Below are 22,177 nucleotides of genomic sequence, written 5' to 3'. Positions count from 1 at the left end.
CTGTGACTCTTTGAGAACTGCTCTAGTGGATTCATTTTTTAAAAAAGGTATTGGGGTGAAATTCACATAAAACAAAACATTTTAATAAAAGTGAGTAATTTAGTGGCACCTAGTACATTCACGAGGTCGTGCGACCAGCACCTCTCTGGTTGCACATTTCCATCCCCTGGGATAGAACCCCAGGCCCTTGAAACTGTTCATCCCTGTGCCCCTCCCCAGCCCTGGCAGCCAGCAACAGCTCTGTCTGTGAACTCATCTATTCCTGACATTTCATGTTCACGGGATCACACGAAGGTGGCCCTTTTGTCCAGCTCCTGTCCCTCCATGAATATTCTTAGCTGCACTGCTCACGATGGCCAAACAGCAGAGACAACCCAAGTGCCCATCAACAGATAAGCCAACTGTGGTCTATCCGTACAACGGAGCGTCATTGAGCCGAGAAAAGGAAGGGTGTTCTCGAACTTGCTAGCCAGGGGCTCAGGAGAAGAGCCTGATGGTAGTGTGGTGCCTGGTATGATCCGTAAGCACTGGTTGATCAGACGACCAGATAGATAATGCATTCTCTTCTGATTCTTTCACGTCAACCTCCCTGACGTTCTGTCTGATGCATGTATATTTGATATCTGTGCTCGTGTCACGAGTCCAGGGGGCCTTTGGGAACTTCCCAGCTCCCGCCGCAGGGTTCTCAAGCCCTTGCCTGTCCTTGGTATCTTCTCGGCTTGGACTTGGCACCCAGACTTACACGCAGGGAACAGAAGTGGGCACTTGGGCTAGTCCTCTTTCAGGTAAGACTGGCGAGGAGGAGTCTGGAAAGCAGCCGTGCCCACTTACAAGGCTGCCCCCCAGATTTAGTGAAGGGAGGTGGGGACCAACCGCCATTCCACATGGAGGAGGTGTCACCAGCAGTCCCTGACCCCGGTCGATCACGTCAGTAAGATGGACGCCTGTGCCCGCTCCACCACGATTCCTGACCCTCCCCACCAATCCTCAGGCAGTTTTCATCCCAGGAGGCTGGACAGCAAGGAGGGAAACTTCTCAAACGTTCTCCCCTGTTCTTTGCTGGGATGTGCAGAGCGATGAGGACAGAAAACAGCAGTGCTGAGAGCTTTGCTGTATTGGGGCAGTTTGACCTGTTTTGTTGGGGCAGAGGGTGTCCCCGTCAGCCTCGCCCGACCTCCTCGAATCTCAAGCCCCCAGAGCCTGGCTAACGCGCATTTCTGACCCGCGTCGGGACGGGACACCCAGGGGTGGCTCTGAGGCCAGCTCCCCAGGAAGGCTCAGGCCACACGGCAGCGGGGTCGGCCTCGCACGGGACACCCCGAGAGCACGCGGAGAGAAACGGACCACAAGCAGTCTCCTTCCCTCTGGCCGCGGTAGAGCAGACTGGGCAACTTCTCTGGACTCGGCACAATTCTCCCAAAGGCCGGCCCTCTAACTGAGCCCTGAGATCTCCCCACGGAAGATGTCACGACTATCTCCCGTGGCTCTGTGCTTCTCCGGTGGTGCTCGAGGCCACGGGGAGCAAGGGCAAGATGGGCTGAGCCGCCCGCCGCCCCCCCGGCGCAGGAAGCTGTGCGGCTCCGTGGGGCCGTGAAAACCCGGGAAGCCAGCGCGCTGGCGCACCTGGTGGCTGGCGCGGGCGGAGAGCGTGGGGACTCAGGCGTGGGGGAGTTACCTGTCTGTGGAGCCAGGCTTCGCTTTCATCCTCGTGTTTCTGAAATGAGATACAAGCATTAGAGAAAAGGATTGCGTTTGCATGTTTCGTGTCTGTGAGCAGCAGTGCTTGAAGCCCCTCCACGGTGGCCGCGCAAGCAGACGGGGCTGTGGCCCGGGCAGGCGGCGTCCCGGCTCTCCGCCGTGTCCCCGCTGCGGCTCGCAGCCCCGCACACGTGTCCCCGGACCAGGCAAACGCCACTCGCCCCAGCAACGGGGACGTGTCCATGGCGGGCAGACGTCTTGGAAGACGGTGCACGCCTGCCCCTGGGGCCCTCCCTGTCCACGCAGGGGCCCACTTAAAGGCAAATCTCAGGTGCCACGCTGTTGCAGGGATTTGCGTGTGTGCACGCGTGTGGACATTTCTCACATGTCCAGTTCGCAGCTCTGAAGAACAAGCCTGGTAGCCCAAAACATTAAAAGGACTGAAAATGTATATGAAAAGTCAATCTCCCAGGACCGTGTGGAAAGATGCACAATGGAAGACAAAACGAAACAGAAAACACCAGCATGACGGCTATGCAAGAGGGGGGCCCTGCTCCCGGTGCTGGTCTGGCCTCCAGCTGCTGGGGGTGGGGGGCTGGGGGTTCTTCTGTCCGTGGACCAGCGGCAGGAAGGGGCTACTTTGCTGACATGCACAGGTCGGGGCACAGAAGAGACAAGGTGTGGATAACCAGCAATTCCCAGCTTCCTGGCCGCGTGTCTACTCCTTCCCTTCTTCCCTTCCGTAAGCCCATCAGCATAACCCAGAATCTGCTCTTGATCATATCGAGAAAGAGGCACATCCCTGACCCAGGGGAAGACAGCAGATCCCTGAGCTCACCTCGATGCCGTGCTTGGTGTGGCCAGAGTGGCTTCAAGGCCCCCCAAGCCACAGCAAAGCTGCTCTGCAGACTTGGGGAATAAAAACGTGTGGTCCTAAAAGGAGTTTCTGAAACACCTGCCTGGACTGATTAATGGAGTTTAATTGATTTTTTTTTTTTTAACCTAGCACTAGGAGGTCCGCCTCTTAGGGCTCGACCTGGAGTGCGGAGATCCTGAGCCCACAGGGAGGAGGGTGTGCTTGCTGCAGGCTGGGGGGGCAACGGCGGGGCCGTTCCCTTGCTCTGCCCAGTGGCCAGGCCTTGTTTGGATTTCCATTCTTTCTCGCTTCCTGTGCGTATTTTTCATTTTGTCTTCCCCACGTTCATTTGCCTTCTCTCACTTCACATGGAGTCAGCCTGAGGCCCCTAGAAACACTGCTGGCCTCAGCAGATGCCGGCCCACCCAGGCGCTGACCCACCCAGGCGCGCTCGGCTTGGGTGGGCGGGAGGACAGAGCCAACCAAAGGGGGAGGCCAGGCAGCAGGGCTGGCCCCACCTGGGTCCCAGGGCCTCAGGCCACCCCTTCCCCTCCCTGATGTCCACTGGAAAATGAGGGGAATGCTCGTCGTGAGACAGCAGTGGGCATAGGTAAAGGGGAGTAACACATCCATAGACTGCCGAGGGCGCACAGGTCCCAGGACGGGACTCCTTGGGCCGCTGAGTGGCTCCGCCGTGAGTTTTGCAGCAGTGCACAATTCATCCACAAGGTGGCAGCAAAGCAGAGGCCCGCGGGCAGGCTCCCGCGCAGTCTGCGCGCAGTGAGCGGTGCCCCAGCCCAACCTGCCCCTCCCCATTGCCGCCTCCGCTGCTTCGGGCCATCGGTCCTTGACCCTGCCCCGTACCTTTGTGCAGACCCCAGTGGTGGCGTCGCAGAGGGTGAGGATGGACACGTTCTGCGCCCGGCTCAGCCAGTTGACGGCCACCTTGGTGCTGGTGGCCCACTTCACCATGGTGATGTAGTACTCCCTGAAAACACGCAAACACACGGAATTACTGCTCTTGCCCGCGGACGCCAGCAGCCGGGCACATGCCAGCCCTGGACGCTGGGGCCAGAGGTGGGGGCGCGTCAGGGATGGACCAACCGCGAGGCTCTGGAGTGGGGTTTCCCGACCATGTGCGTTGATGCTGAACTCCGCGGGGAAACTAAGTCCCGAGGCGCGGAAGTGTGGTTCTGTCTGGGCTGCTCCCCGCGTACACAGTGCGCTCGGCCCAACCACCAGCTGCCCGTCTGCCAGAGGGCGGCCGTGCCTCGGTGCTGCCCCGGGGGTTTTGTAAGTCAGCCTGCAGCCCAGGCTGATCTACTGGCTTGATTTTCTTGCCACAGCCCGGGGCAAACGCACACGTCCAGCTCCCTGGAGGCAGCAAGGAGGTCCCAGAGGGGCCGGCGGAGTGAGAACCGGGAGGGCCTTGGGGAGAGAGGCTCTCACAGAGTGTGAGATGCCGGAAAAACACGCGGGCACGCCGAGGAAGGCTCTGTGTCCCTTTCCCTCTGCTGCGAAGGCAGAACACCCAGGGACATTCGCCAGCTAATTAGGGAAATTGGTTCATGGCTCCGGGCATCAGGCAGATTTCGTTTGATACTCTAGATGTCACACACCTGCTTTCACCCAAACCTGCAAATACCACAGTGTTCTAGGCTACCCTGTACTTAGCATGGGGGCACTGGGGCTTCAGGTAAGTAATTCAACCACCCAGAGCCCTTCTAACACGGGATTTCTAGGGGAAAAAAAAAAAAAAAAAAAAAAAAAAATATATATATATATATATATATATACACCTTTAAGAGGAAGAAGAAAATACCAAAAATACAACGGTACAGAAAGACTATCCCTGGGTGAATTCCAAGAATGTTCTAGAGGCCAGCTAACCCTGTTCCGTCACCTACCCCATCTATATCTATAATGAGATCTATTGTTCAGAAGGATTACTTTGTGGTCTTACAAGATCCTTTATCACTAAAGACTGCAGCACATTCTCTAGACAATGACTAGCAAGCTGGAAAGGCACGTGAGTTCGCCCAATGATTACTTTTCAATAGAAAGGCCTAAATCACCAGGTGTTTCAAGTAAGCTTGGGATAAGTAGGAGAGGAGATTAAATTGCTGTGTCCTCTATTTCTCGAATTCACCTGTTAATCAAAACTTTAAATAACCTAAGTCAAGAGCTGACTCAGGCTGTCACCTCCCACGTGGGGGGTGGGGGAGGCCCTGGCTGCCCATCCAAGTCTTGGCCCACCTACTCGGGACGTGGCTGGTGAGGATGTCATTCAGGCATGATCCAACTTTTATGATTTTCAAACTTCTCAATTGCTGTGATTTTTGAAATAGGGCTGGATCTGTTCATACCATCTGCTCAGCAAGCCCCCAGGCCTCGGGGACCTGGGTCCGTGTGTGTACAGGATCTGCCTTCTCACACAACACCGTCAGGCTCCTGCTCTGAAAAGGAGCGTGGCCTCTCAGCAAGTCCTCTGAGGATGCTGCCCTGCCCGAGGGCTCGGAGCCCATTTCTTTGATCGGCTCCCTGAATATTTGTAGGCACAAAAATATTTAGCTTGGCCCTTCAGAATAACTCAGGGTCTGGGCCCAGCCCTTGCTTCATGTATAATACTTCTTATTTTTAAATTACAACATAAACGATCCTTGGGTCCCTGCTCGGTAGATGCTAGAGACTGCTAGCTGGAGGGGCCACGGGGACGGATGCAAGCAAACTCCTGTCTTCCTTGACCGTGGGGCCTGTCGGATGCAGACATTCATATTGAGGGTGTGGTGTGGGAATTCACAGTGATGAGCAAACATATTTCATCTGGATAAAACCAAGGAGGAAAAAGTCAGATCTCGTGGAAGGACTAGTTTTTTGTTTTGTTTTGTTTTGTTTTTTTCCCCACAGCCTTCACACTGGTTAGGGAGGACCCCTTTCTTGGAAACATTCATGAGTCCTATGTGTCTTTCTAGGTTTTATGGTGTTGTTTTGCACAATCTTCATATCGACCAAATAGAAGTCTTTCTTTTACTTTCCTAATTTGTGATCTGAGGCATGCTGTGGAAAAGAAGAAATAATTGCACGACAGATCAGGACAGTTAAACCTGGACCCACTTTGTTTAGTTGTGTGGACCTTGGCGGGGCCCCCGATGAAGGACAGGTGCAGCGCCCACCAGGGGTGGGTGCCCGCGGGCTTTGCTTCTATACCTTACTTCACGTGCAACTTGAATCCTCAGTTCCTCATCTGTGTAATATGAATTTCAAACAAACTGATAGCACCCTTAGAGATTTTATGGTGATGAAATATAATGAACTCTTGAAACAATAAAAATTATTAAGGACTCCATAAAGATGACATAATATATCTCTGTATCAGTAGGTGGCACTGCTTCACTGTTGGGCGGTTACTGGGCCTCCAGCCGTGCTGCCGATGGTCAAAACACTGGTCTCTTTCAGGACCTCACACCGATCTCATTACTCGTACGGCAACATCTCATCTCGAACCAACATTTCCTCATCCCGTGAACTGCATCAATGACTGGGCTTCATGCCAAGTAAGTTCTGGCTATTTAAAAAATCAAGTCAAATTGCAAAGATAAAGCACGGTCAGGGATGGGCGATTTAAAAGGAGCGATGATCTCCAGAGCCTCATAGAGAAGTGACACTGTGGAAAGAAGGACACTCTTCCACTACGTAAGATTTGTATTGACACCATATGTTTGTGGAAAGGAAAATACAAACTTTACCCATTTCTGAAACTTTCCTTAAGAATCCAGGAGTAGATAAGAAAGTTCTCTTGGTTCCTTACACACTTTCCATTTTCTCTAATTTCAAAGCTGTTGGTTACATGCGGGCTACGGGGCTGGGGGCAAGGACCGAGGCCAAGTCTGTCAGGCTACTCCTGGGGAAGGACTGATCAATTGTCCTGTTTCAGTGTTGACTGCACGGACACATGGGGATTTCCAGCACACAGTAACATCCGGTTGGCAAATCTGAGGTAGCCTTTACCAACTTTGTGTCAATTTGCCTCTAAACCACAAAAAAAGACACAAAATCACAATACCCCTAAAAGTGAGTGTTGAAAATCTCCAGCAACCATGACACAGCTGGAGAAGCGTGAAACCATAAAATGGGCGGCCCAGCCCATGCTTCATTCTATGAGGCGAGCAGCAGCCAGGCAGGAGAATATGATTGTCCTCCCCAGGAACTCATCCTTCCTCAGAAACCCTGACCTTGCACCACCCAGAAATTTGGGAAGTCAAACCTTTGCTACCTCAATGTTACAGAGGATCATGATTTTTCATAGATGCCTATTGACTTAGAATGTCAAAAATAAAAAAATTCTAAAGAAGGCGGAAGAAGACGCTCAAGTCTGCCCAGGGAGCACACCAGATGGAGAGCTTAGACTCTGTCTTCCGATTCCATCTGAGAGGTTCAAGCAGCCCCCAAATTTCAGAGTCAAAAATAACCCTCCCGTGGCGTCTGCTACCAGGTGTCAGGCATGCGTGGATGTCTCCTTCCTGGTGTGGAGAACGGCAAAGGTCGTCATACAACACAGATGGAGGGAAGGGGGAATTACGCTGACAACATAAAAGCAGAACATATTGGGGCGCCTGGGTGGCTCAGTCGTTGAGCGTCTGCCTTCGGCTCAGGTCATGATCCCAGGGTCCTGGGATCGAGCCCCACATCGGGCTCTCTGCTCAGCGGGAAGCCTGCTTCTCCCTCTCCCACTCCCCCTGCTTGTGTTCCTGCTCTCGCTATCTCTCTGTCTGTCAAAGAAATAAATAAATAAAATCGTTGAAGAAAAAAAAAAAGCAGAACATAACCCTAAGAATATAAGATGAGATGAAGAGGGGAGATGAAAGACTCTAGGGAAACCAAATCCAAAGGTGAGAGAAATTGGACTCAGAGAAACTGAGGAAAATTTGGGAAGCTCTCCCAGAAGGCAGAGGAAGGCGAAAGGAAGGAACAGGGACTGTCCTCCTGTCCGAGGCCGTCAGAGCTTCCTGCAGAGAAACCACAGTGATGGGGAGAGGAACCACCTCCCAAACTCAGAGACGAGACGGCAACGTGCACACAACAGGATCTGAACGTGCAGGTGAGGAGGGTTTTCCATATTCCAGGGAAGTTAATAAAATGCCTAAATATGTTCTGATAGAATATTTGAGTTCTAAGGAAAGAGAAATCTCACTATAACCTAGTAATAAGGAAATATGTTTTAACAAATGATCAAAATTTAGGCGGATATCAAATTTCTCTACTGTTCTAGGTTGAGGGGGTATTTAACATTTCGGTGTTTTTAATAAGCAGTATCTTCTACTTGAATATACCCTATACTGAAAAAAACTCAAAAGGCTCAAAATTAAAAGCTGGGCATGTAAGAAGATAATCCCTAAAATAAATCATCCATAGATAGTCCAAAACCACTATTAATTTGATTACAAATTTGAAGTAAATATCAGAAGTGATTATTAAGTGACAAAAACATTGTGAAATAAAAGAAATATTGGGTGATTATCTCATAGAATTATAAATATTTAGCAAGTTTTCAAAGCACATTAAAAACAAAAGGTAGCATAATATTCCATTGTATATATATACCACATCTTCTTTATCCATTCATCTGTCGATGGACATCTTGGCTTTTTCCACAGTTTGGCTATTGTGGACATTGCTGCTATAAACATCGGGGTGCTGGTGCCCCTTTGGATCCCTACATTTTTATTTTTGGGGTAAATACCCAGTAGTGCAATTGCTGGGTCGTATGGTAGCTTTATTTTCAACTTTTTGAGGAACCTCCATACTGTTTTCCAGAGTGGCTGCACCAGCTTGCATTCCCACCAACAATGTACGAGGGTTCCCCTTTCTCTGCATCTCCACCAATATCTGTCGTTTCTTGACTTGTTAATTTTAGCCATTCTGACTGGTGTGAGGTGATATCTCATTGAGGTTTTGATTTGGATTTCCCTGATGCCGAGCAATGTTGAGCACTTTATACAATGGAATATTATGCAGCCATCAAAAGGAATGAGATCTTGCCATTTGCAACGATGTGGATGGAACTGGAGGGTGTTATGCTGAGCGAAATAAGTCAATCAGAGAAAGGCATGTATCATATGACCTCACTGATATGAGGAATTCTTAATCTCAGGAAACAAACTGAGGGTTGCTGAAGTGGTGGGGGGTGGGAGGGATGGGGTGACTGGGTGATAGACACTGGGGAGGGTATGTGCTATGGTGAGTGCTGTGAATTGTGCAAGACCGTTGAATCACAGATCTGTACCTCTGAAACAAATAATACAATATATGTTTAAAAAAAAAAGAAGAAGAAGATAGCAGGAGGGGAAGAATGAAGGGGGGAAATTGGAGGGGGAGATGAACCATGAGAGATGATGGACTCTGAAAAACAAACTGAGGGTTCTAGAGGGGAGGGGGTGGGGGGATGGGTTAGCCTGGTGATGGGTATTAAAGAGGGCACGTTCTGCGTGAAGCACTGGGTGTTATACGTAAACAATGAATCATGGAACACTACATCAAAACTAATGATGTTATGTACGGTGATTAACATAACAATAAGAAGGTAGCATACAGCACAATGATGAAACAGAAAGGACATTTAAGAGAAAGGAAGAAAAACATACCACATTCCTGGAATGGGAAGCTAAATGTGGTCAAGTACTTTTCAAAATGACGATCTGTCCGGGAAGGCCTGAAATGATTCTACTGAAGCTTCCCCAGGGCAGAGACCACATTACCTTATTCATTTCTGCATCTTCGGCCCCTGCAAGGTGCTGCGCCCATGGTGAATACTGAATGTTTTTTAAAGGAATAAATTTAATTCTAACAGAAAGACCAATGGATTTCTTTGCTGAGAGGAGATCATCTAATAAAATACGTAAAAAACTAATGATGTATTATATGTTGGCTAACTAAACATAATAAAAAATAATTCTAAAGTTCACATATAAGAAGAAATGGATAAAAATAGCCAAGATAACAGGTTTTGAAAAGGAAGACTCGCAAGAGGGATTTATACCAAGAGTTGCCATGAGAGACCAGGCTATATGTCATTTACTGATGGAACTGTCTTAAATCACAATGTTTTACCCAAGACCAGAATAGTTTATATAATAATTTAATATCTAATGAGAATGTTATCAGAAAAGAAGGTGACATACGATCCAGGAAACAGTGGCTCCAACCCAGGACAGCAGTGTGTGTGGGGGGGGGTGTCCCAGGACGGTCTTGTCACAGACGTGGTAGAGAATAATCACTCCACGCTGGGGTGTGCAGTGGAGGGTACTTGGGAAGATAGGTGTGGGGTAACGAGCAATGTAACAGAATACCTAATAGAGTTTGGGGGGCAAATAATGAGAGTAAGATAAAATGGAATATTCCAAGTCAAAAATAAAACAACTTAAAACTCCAGGAAAAACAAAACACTGGACAAAAACGAGATGCAGTCACAGCTCTAGCATGAAAGACAATTACTTACGATGAAGTCAATGCTATTTATTGGTTTTAACTTCTTAGAATCAACTTAAAGATAAGAAAGGAGATTTAGATATGGTTACAGGACAGAAAGCAAATGCCATCAATCTCAATGATATAAATGTAAAAAAAAAGATGACAGAGTTTCTAGGGGACAGACAGGGACAGGAGAGGGACCTGGAGGAAAGGACAGGACCAATATCTTCATCTTTCAAACTGGGGAATTATGAATTCTTAAGTTTATAAAGGTAAGTAACAGAGGAAATTAAAATGCACATACATGGAGAAGGTGGAAGGGCATAGGGTGAGTGTGCCCATTTCTTATCTATCATAAGAAAGAAACAAATTAATAATGCACAAATTAGTAAAAACAAATAATAAAATTTTTTTTAAAAGATTTTATTTATTTATTTGAGAGAGAGAGAATGAGAGACAGAGAGCACAAGAGGGAAGAGGGCAGAGGGAGAAGCAGACCCCCTGCTGAGCAGGGAGCCCGATGCGGGACTCGATCCCGGGACTCCAGGATCATGACCTGAGCCGAAGGCAGTTGCTTAACCAACTGAGCCACCCAGGTGCCCAAACAAATAATAAAATTAATATACATTAATAAGATAACAAATTAAAAATAAAATATATAAACATATTATTTAGCAATAGGAGGGTTACTATCGGGAAAAACCATACAAGGAGTTAAAAATCATCTCCGGGATGCCTGGGTGGCTCAGATGGTTAAGCGTCTGCCTTCGGCTCAGGTCATGATCCCAGGGTCCTGGGATCGAGTCCTGCATCGGGCTCCCTGCTAGGCGGGGAGCCTGCTTCTCTCCCTCTGCCTCTGCCTCTCTCTCTGACTTTCATGAATTAAAAAAAAAAAAATTTATAAAAAAAAAATCATCTCCATCTGGGGGTGGGATGGGTAAGTGGGGAGGGACTGTTGTTCTTCCATAACCCCTTCTGCATGGTTTTACTTTGAAGCATTAATATGCAACACTTTGATTAAAAGGAAACACAAAGTTACAACTACATAAAAGTTAAGAAAAAAAGCATGGAGCTGTCGACAAACACGTTAGTGACCTGGACAAGGCTGAGACTGTGGGCTACCACATGCGGGGACTTAGGGAGAGGTGCCCGCCCTCGGTGGGCATGTGGTCGAGGCTGCTCTGGGTGCTTCTGGCCACACTGAGTTTGTAAGAATGAGATTTTTTTTTTAAGCTACTGAAGAATTGACATTACAAGAAAAGTGGGCAGGAGAGGGCAAATCAGCCACAGAACACTTCATTAATTAATTACCTTGACAAGTCAATGAAAATCTAAGCACACACAAAAGTGGTGAGATCAGATGGATGGGCAGCACACTGAGTGAGCGGACTGTGCCGGGGAGAAGGTGCTGTGAGGTCTGATGGTCTTTCAGCCTCTGCAGTAAACCACGGAGTGTTTCTCTTTTTGTCCAGCGAGGTGGTCAGGCGTTGAGTGTGGCTGGAGCAGGGAGGGTCCAGCTGGTGGCTGAAATGAGCACTGCCCAGGGCGGCTGGCCCGCACCCCGGGACACACGCGGGCTTCGCAGGTATTCTCAATGGTGGCCAAGATCTCAGCTGAATTTTTCACCAAACAGAACAGTTTCTTATTTCTTTTCTTTTTCCTTTTTTTCTTTCTTTTTTTTTTTAACCAAACAGAACGGTTTCAATTGGAACCTACATAAACAAACTGAATATACATTTTGTCCTCTGTCCTTTTCAAGAAAGAAAAAATAAAAGGATCAAGTATCTTGGAGAAGGTTTCCTTCTTTTAAAACCATACTCAAGGGCTATTGCTCTGATGTGCTGAATTTTCTTGAGACGCTCCTGTGATTTCTGAGTTTTACAGCAGGGGGCCTCTGCGAGGCTGTCCTCGGGCAGGCGGCCCTACAGCTGCAGCTGGGGCCAGCCTGGGGGCCCTGCTGACTTGTGTCCTAGGTCGGTCCCTCTCAAGGCCCTCTTCCCCGGAGAATGGCTTTTGCTCCCAGTGTGTTTTCGCTGTGCTCCCTCGGCGGAGGTGCTGTGGGCACTCGGGTGGGCACCGTTTACCCCCCTCCCCCTCCCCAGGCAGGGACTTCCACACCGGGAACGTGTAGCTCCTAGGCCATGCAGCACCAGGGACCCCCGGGCCCACGTTCCCCAGACTGGAAGTCCCAGACAGCCTGCTTTTGCTCTTGGAGTCTGCGGGCATCTCTGGCCCTACTACAGATGCTGAAAACACAGGCGGGAAGAGAGTCCCCGGACCCAGCATCCTCCACCAGGCCACATCCACCCCTCCTTCCTCGAACCTTTCCCAGCACCTGCAATTTGTGCCATCTTGTCTCAGATCATCATGCAGTACCAATTCTTCTTGACCCATTAGCCGGGCTGGGAGCTCCTTGAAGCAATGAGCAAAGTCATGATCCAGGACCCAGGCTTGGGTACCTACAGAGGAAACCCATATAATTCTTACAGCTTGAGTCACACTGTCTCTCGAGGGGAGAGTGGGGGGAAGTGCCTGAGGAGAACCTAGAGGGACTTGAGAGTGGGAAGGACCTCAGTGTCAATGAAGCGAACAGTAGTTAGAGTCGGCCACGCCCCTGGGAGCTGCCGATGCCCCCAGCAGTGAAGGCAAGTAGAGGAATGATGTGACCAGTGTATGATGGGACAGATGTGGCTACAGAGAGCCCTGAGTCCCCTTGACCATGGCCTCTCCACGGGGCCTGTCTGTGTGGGTGCAGGTGATGCATCCGTGGTCGTACATCGACCTCGCTGTGATCGCTGTACTCATCCCATTGCCGCTGGGAAGGAAGTGTGGACAGAGACGGGGGAGCCTGTGTCCACGGTCCTGTGCACACTGACTCGGGGTTGCAGAACACGCCCCCTGCGGCCACCGCACTCGGGGAGGTTGCCCCCAGGGACAGAAGCAGACAGTAATGATGGCAGGATCAGCCCAAGTCTCTGCCACAGGGGACAGAGGCCGTGGCAGAGACTGTCTCTGTACCCATGCCTGATTATCAAAGTTAGCAGTCCTCCAAGTGTGGTCCCCAACCAGCAGCACCTGGGAAGGTTAGAAATACACATTCACAGGCCCACCCCAGACCCACTGAATCCAAAACTCTGTGGGCGGGGCCGCAAGGTATGGTTGGACGAGGCCCCAGGTGATTCCAGCGGTGTTCCAGTTTGAGGACCACAATCTCAGTGAGCCAGGTGACACGCTGGTGAGAACAGCTCCGAGGGCCATTTAGTGACGGAGCTCCACGTCCGTCTCTGCCCTTACTAAGTGTTCTCTGGAGGAATAAATGTAATGGTGGGCAGATAAGGTGCTCTGGAATGAAGAGAAGTTGGTTGCAGTAAAAGGAGGGGAGAAAACAGGATTTAAAGCAGAATGATTTATGAAGGTGAGATGGAGCAGGGCTTTGGAAGACACAAGGATTGATCCAATGTTGAGATGAAGAGAGATGCTACGATATTCTGATAATCACAGAAAATAGATGATCATATTTTGAGAACCTTAGAAATTGCATTTTAAAAAGAACAAATACCAATATACCAAAATTAATACCAAAACATTAATAGGAAACAAAAGATTCCTGGAAGAAATCCTACTGATTTCCTCTTTATTCTAAAGTACTTTGTCTGTCAACGAATAACACATGTTCATCCAAAGAGCATTTAGGGAGGGTTGAGCACTGTGCAGACATGGTTCCAGATGCTGGCGACACGGAGAGCCAAACCCTTGTCGTAGGGGAGCTCCCAGTGTGTGGGGAGACAGACAACCCCTCATTTCAGGGCAGGGTAAGGACTGCCCTATGATGAGGAGGATGTGCATGGAGTGAGTGTTGAAAAGCACAAGTTGGCTGAGAAACCATTACAACGTTCCCACAAATCTCCAGCCAAAGGTGCCTTCAAATCAAAATAAAGAGACTCTTCCTGGTAAGCAGTATATGAATTTTTTATTAGTCCATTTGTTTGCCATAAAATATTAATAAGGCACTGTCTCCCTCACAGGGATTAATGTGCCATGTCACTTCTTGGTATTCCAAATTCTGGCAAAGGTTCTGGCAGTTGTGTGGCAATAAAGGGCAAAGGAAGAAAAGGTCCGTTTATCTGAAATAAAGAGCCTGCAATTAACTCTGGCATTTTCTCAGCAATGTTCACTCCATGAATAAAGCCAGAGCAAAAAAATACTTTGAGAGAGCAATTTAAAAATAATAATGTTCTTTAATAGGCATTGTTGAGCAAACTGAAACAATACCGAATACCAAGTACTGCCTATGCCCCAGATCTGAGCATGTCCTCAGAGCCGTCCATAATTATATAAAAATATCTGCAGGTTGATTGCATTTTGCAGAATATAAAAGTGATGTGACTGTAAGACAAATTACTCTCTGATGTATATTTCCATCATTTCATTTTCGACAGAGTAACAGACCATGTTACCTTTCCCTTCAATCATAGGGGCTGGCTATATCGCTGGTCCAACTGTCAGGATGAGGGAGAAGGAAGTGAGAGAGGTGCTATCTTAGGGATTGTGGAGTCCTTATTCAACAGTTTATATGCTTTGCACATGAAGGGATTCATTGAAGAGGAGACATAGAGGCAAGTGATGGAGGTGATGGGGGTGAAGGTTATAGTGATGGTGGTAGTGGTGGTGATGGTGGTAGAGGTAATGGTTGGTTATGGTGGTGGTGATGGTGGCAGTGATGGTTGTGATGGTGGCGGTGGTGGTGGTGATGGTGGTTGTGGTGGTGGTGATGGTGGTGAAGGTGATGGCGGTGATGGTGGCAATGGTGTGGTGATGGTGATGGTGATGGCGGTGATGGCGGTGATGGTGGTGGTGGTGATGGTGGTGGTGGTGGTGATGGCAGTGATGGTGATGGTGATGATGGTGGTGGTTGTGGTGGTGATGGTGGCGATGGTAGTTATGATGATGGTGGTTGAGATAGGTGGTGGCAGTATAGTTACTGATGGTGCTGGGGCTGAGGTCACTAGTAACGAGGACCCTGTTTTTGTGTGATGCTTCCATTGCTCTGATGACCTCTGTCCTCCCCCCTATTTCTTAGTGAAGACTCGTATTGGATTCACTGTACCAATCTCCCAGTGAGTCCCTATTTGGTATGGATGGAGCAGGAAGAAGGCTACATTTCCTTATCGTGGGTGGTGGATAAGGAAGAGGCAGCTGGTGGCAGAGAAGGCCATGAGAATGTAAGCCCCTAGGAACTGCATAAGTCTAGACCATGTGCACAGTTAGAAGCACAGAGCTGCATGTATACAGAGCGATATGCTAGGTCTTTACATACTGCTGAGTGAAAAAGACAGGAAACAGGTCTACACACACACATAAATTTATACATCTGTATCTACGTACATCATAATGCCACTTATGCAAAATGAGTGTGCACACATACAAACAGCAATACAGACTTTACCAACATTAACAGGGAGAGAGGGGACTCAAATGGATTTAAATAGGTGCCTGTGGAGTAACTTCTCTGACATTGGACACAGCAACATCTTTCTAGATATGTCCCCGAAGCAAGGGAAACAAAAGAAAAAACAAACTATTGGAAATACATCAAAATAAAAAGCTTCTGCACGGCAAAGGAAATAAGCAACAAAACTAAAAAATGACCTAGGGAATGGGAGAAGATATTTGCAAATGATGTATCCGATAAAGGATGAGTATCCAAAATATATAAAGAACTGATACAACTCATCATCCAAAAAAACCAAATAATCCAATTTAAAAATGGGCAGAAGACATGAATAGACATTTTTCCAAAGAAGACATCCAGATGGCCAACAGACACATGAAAGGATGCTCACATCACTCATCATCAGGGAAATACAAATCAACACCTCAGTGAGATATCACCTCACCTGTCAGAACGGCTAAAGTCAACAACCCAGGAAAAAATTATTGGTGAGGATGCAGAGAAAAGGCAACCCTCGTGCACTGTTGATGGGAAAGCAAACTGGTGCAGCCACTGTGGAAAACAGTGTGGAGGGTCCTTGATAAATTAAAAATAGAACTACCTTACGATGCAGTAATTGCACTACTGGGTATTTACCCAGAAAATACAAAAACACTAATTCAAAGGGATACATGCACCCCTGTGTTTATAGCATAGCCAAGATATGGAAGCAGCCCATGTGTCCGTGGACTGATGAATGGATAAAGAAGATGTGGTACATATACAATGGAATATTACTCAACCAAAAAAGGAACAAAATCTTGCCATTTACAACAACACGGCTGGAGCTACAGGGTATAATGCTAAACAAAATAAGTCAGAGAGAGACAAATACCGTATGATTTCACTCAGGTGTGGAATTTAAGAAAAAAAACAAATGAACAAAGAAAAGAGGAGACAAACAAACAAAAAAAAGACTCTTCACTCTAGAGAACACACTGATGGTCACCCGAGGGCAGGTGGTGGGGATGGAGGAAACGGGATGGGGATGAAGAGCACCCTTATGATGACTGGCACTGAGCACTGCGGAGAACTGCTGAATCACTGTTTTGTAACCTGAAACCAGCACTGTACGTCAACTACGCTGGAATTAAATTTAAAACCATAAAGAAGAAAAACAATTTAAAGAAAAAATGCATTTGAACAAAGTGGCTGATTTTAGTAAAGAAAAAACCAAAAACTGACAAAAAAGTAATAAAGAGGTGCCCATGTGGTTGGGGAGCATGGGAGTAGGGACTACGGCTGAAAAGAACAAATAAATAAAAAGAGCACGGCCTTGCAGTGACCAATAGTGGCCATTGGTGAATTAAGCAGATCGAAATCCTTGCTCCTAGAGATGCAAATGAATGAGCTGAAGTAGACGAAAATACAGTGAGAGCAAGATGCCTGGGGCCCTTTTCCAGGCCAGGGAAGGGGCGGAGGGGGGATCAGGGACCCAGACTCTGGCTTCTGCCCAGGCCGGTGATCAGGCACGGCACTGGCTGGTGGCTATCCTGCGCGAAGATGGGATATTTGGAGAATAAAAAACGTATCGGCCCGGTACTGCACATCTTCAAAATGACCCTGCCCGGTATTTGCTACATCTTAATTCAACACCCAGCTCACCAGCTCTGCAGAGGCCCTAGAAAACCAGCAGAACGCAAGTGCGCTGGTTTTATCAGCACAACTGGGTTTCTGGGGGAAATTGTACAACCCGCAGGATAGGCCGTGCATCATGATCCCACTGAGGGCTTCCCACCCCCAGGACACGCTGCGTTCACATTCCTGGAGAGGCTCAGGATCTCCCCTCAGCTCGCCCCTTCCCCTCGCCCCATCTCCGAGGGGTCACCGTTCCCAGTTACCGTTCGTATAAGCCTCAAATTTGGCTCAGGAAATCCTGCGCCCAAGGGCGGCTCCATGAGTCCAGCGCCCCAGCACTGGCCGCTGTGGTCCCCACCACACTTCACTTCGGCCACGGACCACGAGCTGTCTGGAAGAGGCCATCGGGGGCCTACACAGTGCGTGGCACAAAGCCATGGCCAGTGAGTGCTCGCCATGCGGAAAGATCTGGAAGCCCAGACTCAATCCTCCCCGTGCCTGAGAACCCTCGGAGGGGAGGTCAGGCTGGTTAGCAAGCCAACACATTAGACGGCTGACAGATGAGGGGTTTGATTTCTTCCTCCCGACAGCTCCTGACCAGCCTGCTGAAAGTGACCAGTGGCCTTCCAGAATTCTCTGCAGCTCTCTGGAGGCTGTCAGGGAGGCGAGGCTGTCCAGCCAGCCTGGTGTGAGGCCCAGCACCCCCTTTCACACCCGGCGTGGATTCAGACACCTTCCTTAGCCTCTGTATTCCTGTGTCTGCACCTGGGGGAGGCGGGTAGTAGAAACGACGACAGAGCTGGGGGATATCCCTTAGGGGCCACCCCCCACGGCTACCGTCCCGCAAGCCTGTAAGCCCTTGTCCTTGTGCCCGGGAAGACAAGCAGAGGGACACCAAGAGTGAAAACCCGCCAGCGAATCTAGAAGCCCAGTTTGGAAGGAGGGAAGAACGGAAATGGCCCCGGGGCCACAGTTTTACAAATCAACCCGCGCCCTGTGCGGGGACTGCACCCCTGTGCTCCCCCACTCCTCTTTAAGACTGGATCCTAGAATATCCCAAATCTGACTGTGTCTCCAAACCCCACCCCTGCCAACCCTCCTCCCTGGAAGGGACTGCTCCAGGCAGGGGGCAAAACTCTTCAAAGAACAGATCCCTACTTTGTGGCACTTAATTTTTTAAATATGTATTTCTTTGTTGTCTCTCTCTGCCTAGATCGTTGGGGGCATGATGCAGATCTTCCTCTCTGTAACCCTCTACACGGTGTCTTAGCTTTACTTTTCCTGGATTAGTTGAAAGAAACCAGAATATGTTGCCCCAAGATAGGCCTTTTTGACATAAAAATTATTTTGAGCTGAAGGCAATTAAGCAGGAGCAAACCCAGAAAAAAGCTACCCCCATTTCTGTCTAAAGGCAGGAAATAAATTCTCCGTTTACTGGAGACAGACTCTTAGCCCAGAGACGCACCAGGGGAATCTGCAAACAAGCCTTCCTCTGTGAGTTCCCTCCCAGGTCTGCTGTCCTTGGGAACCTAAAACTGCTCTCCTTTGTCAGCTTAATTCTCTGCAAATTCATTGTTCCTGCTGGAAGATGCTATATAGTGGGAGTTCTGAACTGCTTCTTTGAGTTACTTTTCAGATTTTCACCATGGGATGTTCTCCATATGCATTACTTAACTATTTGATTTTCTTTTGCTAATCTATCCTTTTGCTAAAGAGTCCCAACTGAAAACCCAAGATGGGCAGAGATAAAGTTCTGCCTCCCCTACAGCATCCTATGTTCAAGATGGCAGGAGCCGTCAACGGCTAAACATTGCTAAACGCTTGGTTCTTAGAAAGGTACCAAACAACCAAAGAAATCTCAATCTTCGAGAAACCTACCGGAGTGAGATTTTATTGGCTACGTGTTCAGTTCATTGGCCCATAGACAAAGGTTTCTTGAGCTTGTCCGGCATTCCAGGCCCCACTCCAGACCCAAGTCCCTGCTTCCGGACTTTCCTTCTAGCTGGCAGGCAGGGAAAGGACGCGGTGAGCAAAGTATACAGAATATCCTGCTGGGATGAGTGCTCGGAAGGAAACTGAGGCTGGGAAAGGAGGGAGTGGGGCTGTGACTTGAGCAAGGTCATCGGGGCGTGCTCAAGAAGCAGCACGTTTGATCAGGACCCACAGGGCATGGGCGCTGCCCTTCAGCCACAGGGGAGGGGTTTCCATGCAGATGGAGCGCAGGTGCAAGCCCCCTAAGAGCGAGTCCAGCATCCCTGAGGAGGGCTACGGAGAGGTGGGATAAGGGTGTGGGGTGGCGCTGGTGTGGGCAGATAGGGTGGGGTCCCCGGAAAAGGAAAGAAAGATGAGACATGGCTTTCTCAACATGAGAGGGGTCATTTTGGGCCGCCAGCCTGCCCGGCGCTACTTGCCAGAGCACATTTCTAGTGGAACTGCCCGTGATATGTTAAATCCCGGAAAAACAGACCTCAGCAGCTCATGATTTTAAGGGAACGAAAGAATGTAGGGACAGACAGCCACTAGCAGGCCGGGAGAGGGAACAGCTTTCTGGGGGTGGCAGGAGGGGACGGGGAGAGTCCTGAAGCCAGTGGTCTAGGAGGGCCCAAGCAGGGGTCACTAAGAGATGGGAGGAAGAGGGCACTGTCGGGGAAGATCCTGCACGGGGCAGACAGGAAAGTCAGAGGCCCGAGCACCAGAGGATGGAGGTGCTCTGACCCGAGGCAGCAGGATTATGGAAGGAGATCGGGAAGTCTGTTTTGACCGTGTCCAATTTGCGAGGCCATTTAGAGATTATCAGACTTGTCTGAGACCTGTGAAGAGGCAACCAGCTCACTGGGCATTCTTCCTCCAGCGCAACCCTGGGCTCTGCGTTTGATTCACTGGGGACCTGTCCCGCGGGTGTATGCAGGTGGATCAGCTACCCCAGAGGTCACAGTCGAGGGCCCTGCTGGATCTATCACCCCGCAGACCGACCCTGACTCTTCTCTGCTAAGCTGCTCACACACACCCAGCTTTGCAAATGCCTCTGCTCTGGTTCCAACACCTCCCCGCTCTCCTAAGGAGCTAATGAGTTCCATCAAATCCTCGACACGTGTTCATTTACTTCGCCTAGAGCATCGCGACCTGGAGATGCTGAGGGTGTGGCTGGACACGTGAGCCGCTGCGAGGACAGGTGAGGCTCAGTTCTGAAGCCAAGGGCCGCCAGCCAGCCTACAGGGAGTACCGACAGCCACGAGACGGGGTGACTGCGCCATGTCATCTGATCTTTACAACCGGTCCTCTTAGTAATGTTCAGCTCCATCCTACAGATGAGGGACCCGAAGCAGGGCTGGTGCAATCACTCCCCCAAGGCCCCAGGACTGGGATCTGAATGCAGAACCTTCACTCTGAACCAGTGGTTCTGCAGGTGGGGACATCTGGCCACGACGGGGACAGTCACAACTCGGTGGGGGGGTGCTCCTGGCATCCGATGGGTGGGGCCGGGGCTGCTGTGAGGACCCTGCAGTGCCCCCTGCCCCGCGGCAAAGAGTCACCAGGCCCCAAACGTCATAGTGCCCAGCTCAAGAGAGGGCTGTCACCCACCCACGAGCTCGGCGTCCCCCACACCGCACGCTTCTTGGTGGCCCTACTCAGGCCTGCGGTTATTCAGCTGCCCATAACGATGTGTTCGGTCTGACCCCGTCCCCACATCGGATGCTTCGTGCTTTGTTCCCCACTATGCACAGCTGGTAACGTCACTGCTTAATAAATGTCCACTCCCATTTATTCTCTGGTGTCTGATCTACCTGGGCTCACTTCGGAAACAACCTCAAGGCCGTGTGACGGAGAAAGTACGAGAAAGCGTGACTTCCTCGCATGACAGATTTACATTGCACACGAGGAGCATTATTGCATTTCGCCTACGAAATCAGAGCAGAAAACCCGAAACCAGCATCTGAACTTCCAGCCCTGACTGAGGCTAATTTTTCATTGTCCTTGAAGCTAATCAAGCCTGCGGAAACAGCATCCCAAATTGACTAAATGAGATTTTCAATTAACTCAAACAGATGGCTTAAATTTTCCAGGTGACTTTCCATATTAATTCAGTGAGTTTGCTGGACCAGGCCCCGGGAGGCCTGGTAGGGATGGGGGCTGAGAGGAAAACAATGAAATACTGGATCTTTAGGAGAGAAGACAAAGCAATAACCTGAACTTTTCTTCTACCCCCGCAAAAGCATTATCAGCCAAATCGATTCAACGCCTCCCCCTTCCCCGCCGGCCAGCACACATGGAGGGCCCTGGGAACCCCGGGACTGGCTCTCGGGGGCCAGATTCATTACCCTGTGGGGACACTGAGACCCTCTGACACAGAGGAGACCCATCCCGGGCAGGAGACAGGCAGTGAGGAGCTATTTATATTTATAGAGCACAGAATTCTCTGCTTCGTCTGTCTGCCCGAGGACCTCCGCATTTTACTTTCCCCCGAGCGGGAAGCTGGAAGAACCTCCGTGGGAGTCTGCATAGGCTCAGGCTTGTGAGGTGTGGGCAGGCGGGTCTTACTGAGGAAGTCACCGCGGAAGAAGACCACATCATTCACAGAAGACCAGAAGTGCCAGGTGCCAGAGCACCTGGCCCCGGCGGGGGGGGCCTGTGGAGACGCTGGAGTGGAGGGGCCACGGCTCCTGCCCTTCCAGAAGCTGCCGGAAGCCACTAATAAGATGGAGTTCTGGGGGCGCCTGGGTGGCTCAGTTGGTTGAGCGACTGCCTTCGGCTCAGGTCATGATCCTGGAGTCCCGGGATCGAGTCCCGCATCGGGCTCCCTGCTCGGCAGGGAGTCTGCTTCACCCTCTGACCCTCCTCCCTCTCATGCTCTCTGTCTCTCATTCTCTCTCTCTCAAATAAATAAATAAAATCTTAAAAAAAAAAAAAGAGGGGCACCTGGGTGGCTCAGTTGGTTAAGCGACTGCCTTCGGCTCGGGTCGTGATCCTGGAGTCCCGGGATCGAGTCCCGCATCGGGCTCCCTGCTCGGCAGGGAGTCTGCTTCTCCCTCTGACCCTCCCCCCTCTCATGCTCTCTGTCTCTCATTCTCTCTCTCTCAAATAAATAA

General features: G+C 49.7%; 1 protein-coding gene across 1 annotated transcript in view; it reads right to left on the bottom strand.

Moving 5' to 3' along the window:
* DPP6 (dipeptidyl peptidase like 6) overlaps positions 1 to 22,177 on the bottom strand; it is a 694,644-nt gene that overhangs the window by 73,489 nt on the left and 598,978 nt on the right. Inside the window, exons 11-12 of the mRNA XM_021692851.2 lie at positions 3,419 to 3,542; positions 1,676 to 1,714 (exon numbers count right to left, since the gene is read on the bottom strand). Of these exons, the coding sequence (XP_021548526.1) occupies positions 1,676 to 1,714; positions 3,419 to 3,542 (163 nt within the window). The remainder of the gene's footprint in view (positions 1 to 1,675; positions 1,715 to 3,418; positions 3,543 to 22,177) is intronic.

The sequence above is a fragment of the Neomonachus schauinslandi genome, chromosome 12 (genome assembly GCF_002201575.2).
Source record: "Neomonachus schauinslandi chromosome 12, ASM220157v2, whole genome shotgun sequence".
Classification (NCBI taxonomy): domain Eukaryota; kingdom Metazoa; phylum Chordata; class Mammalia; order Carnivora; family Phocidae; genus Neomonachus; species Neomonachus schauinslandi.
This window is presented reverse-complemented; position numbering and strand designations above follow the sequence as displayed.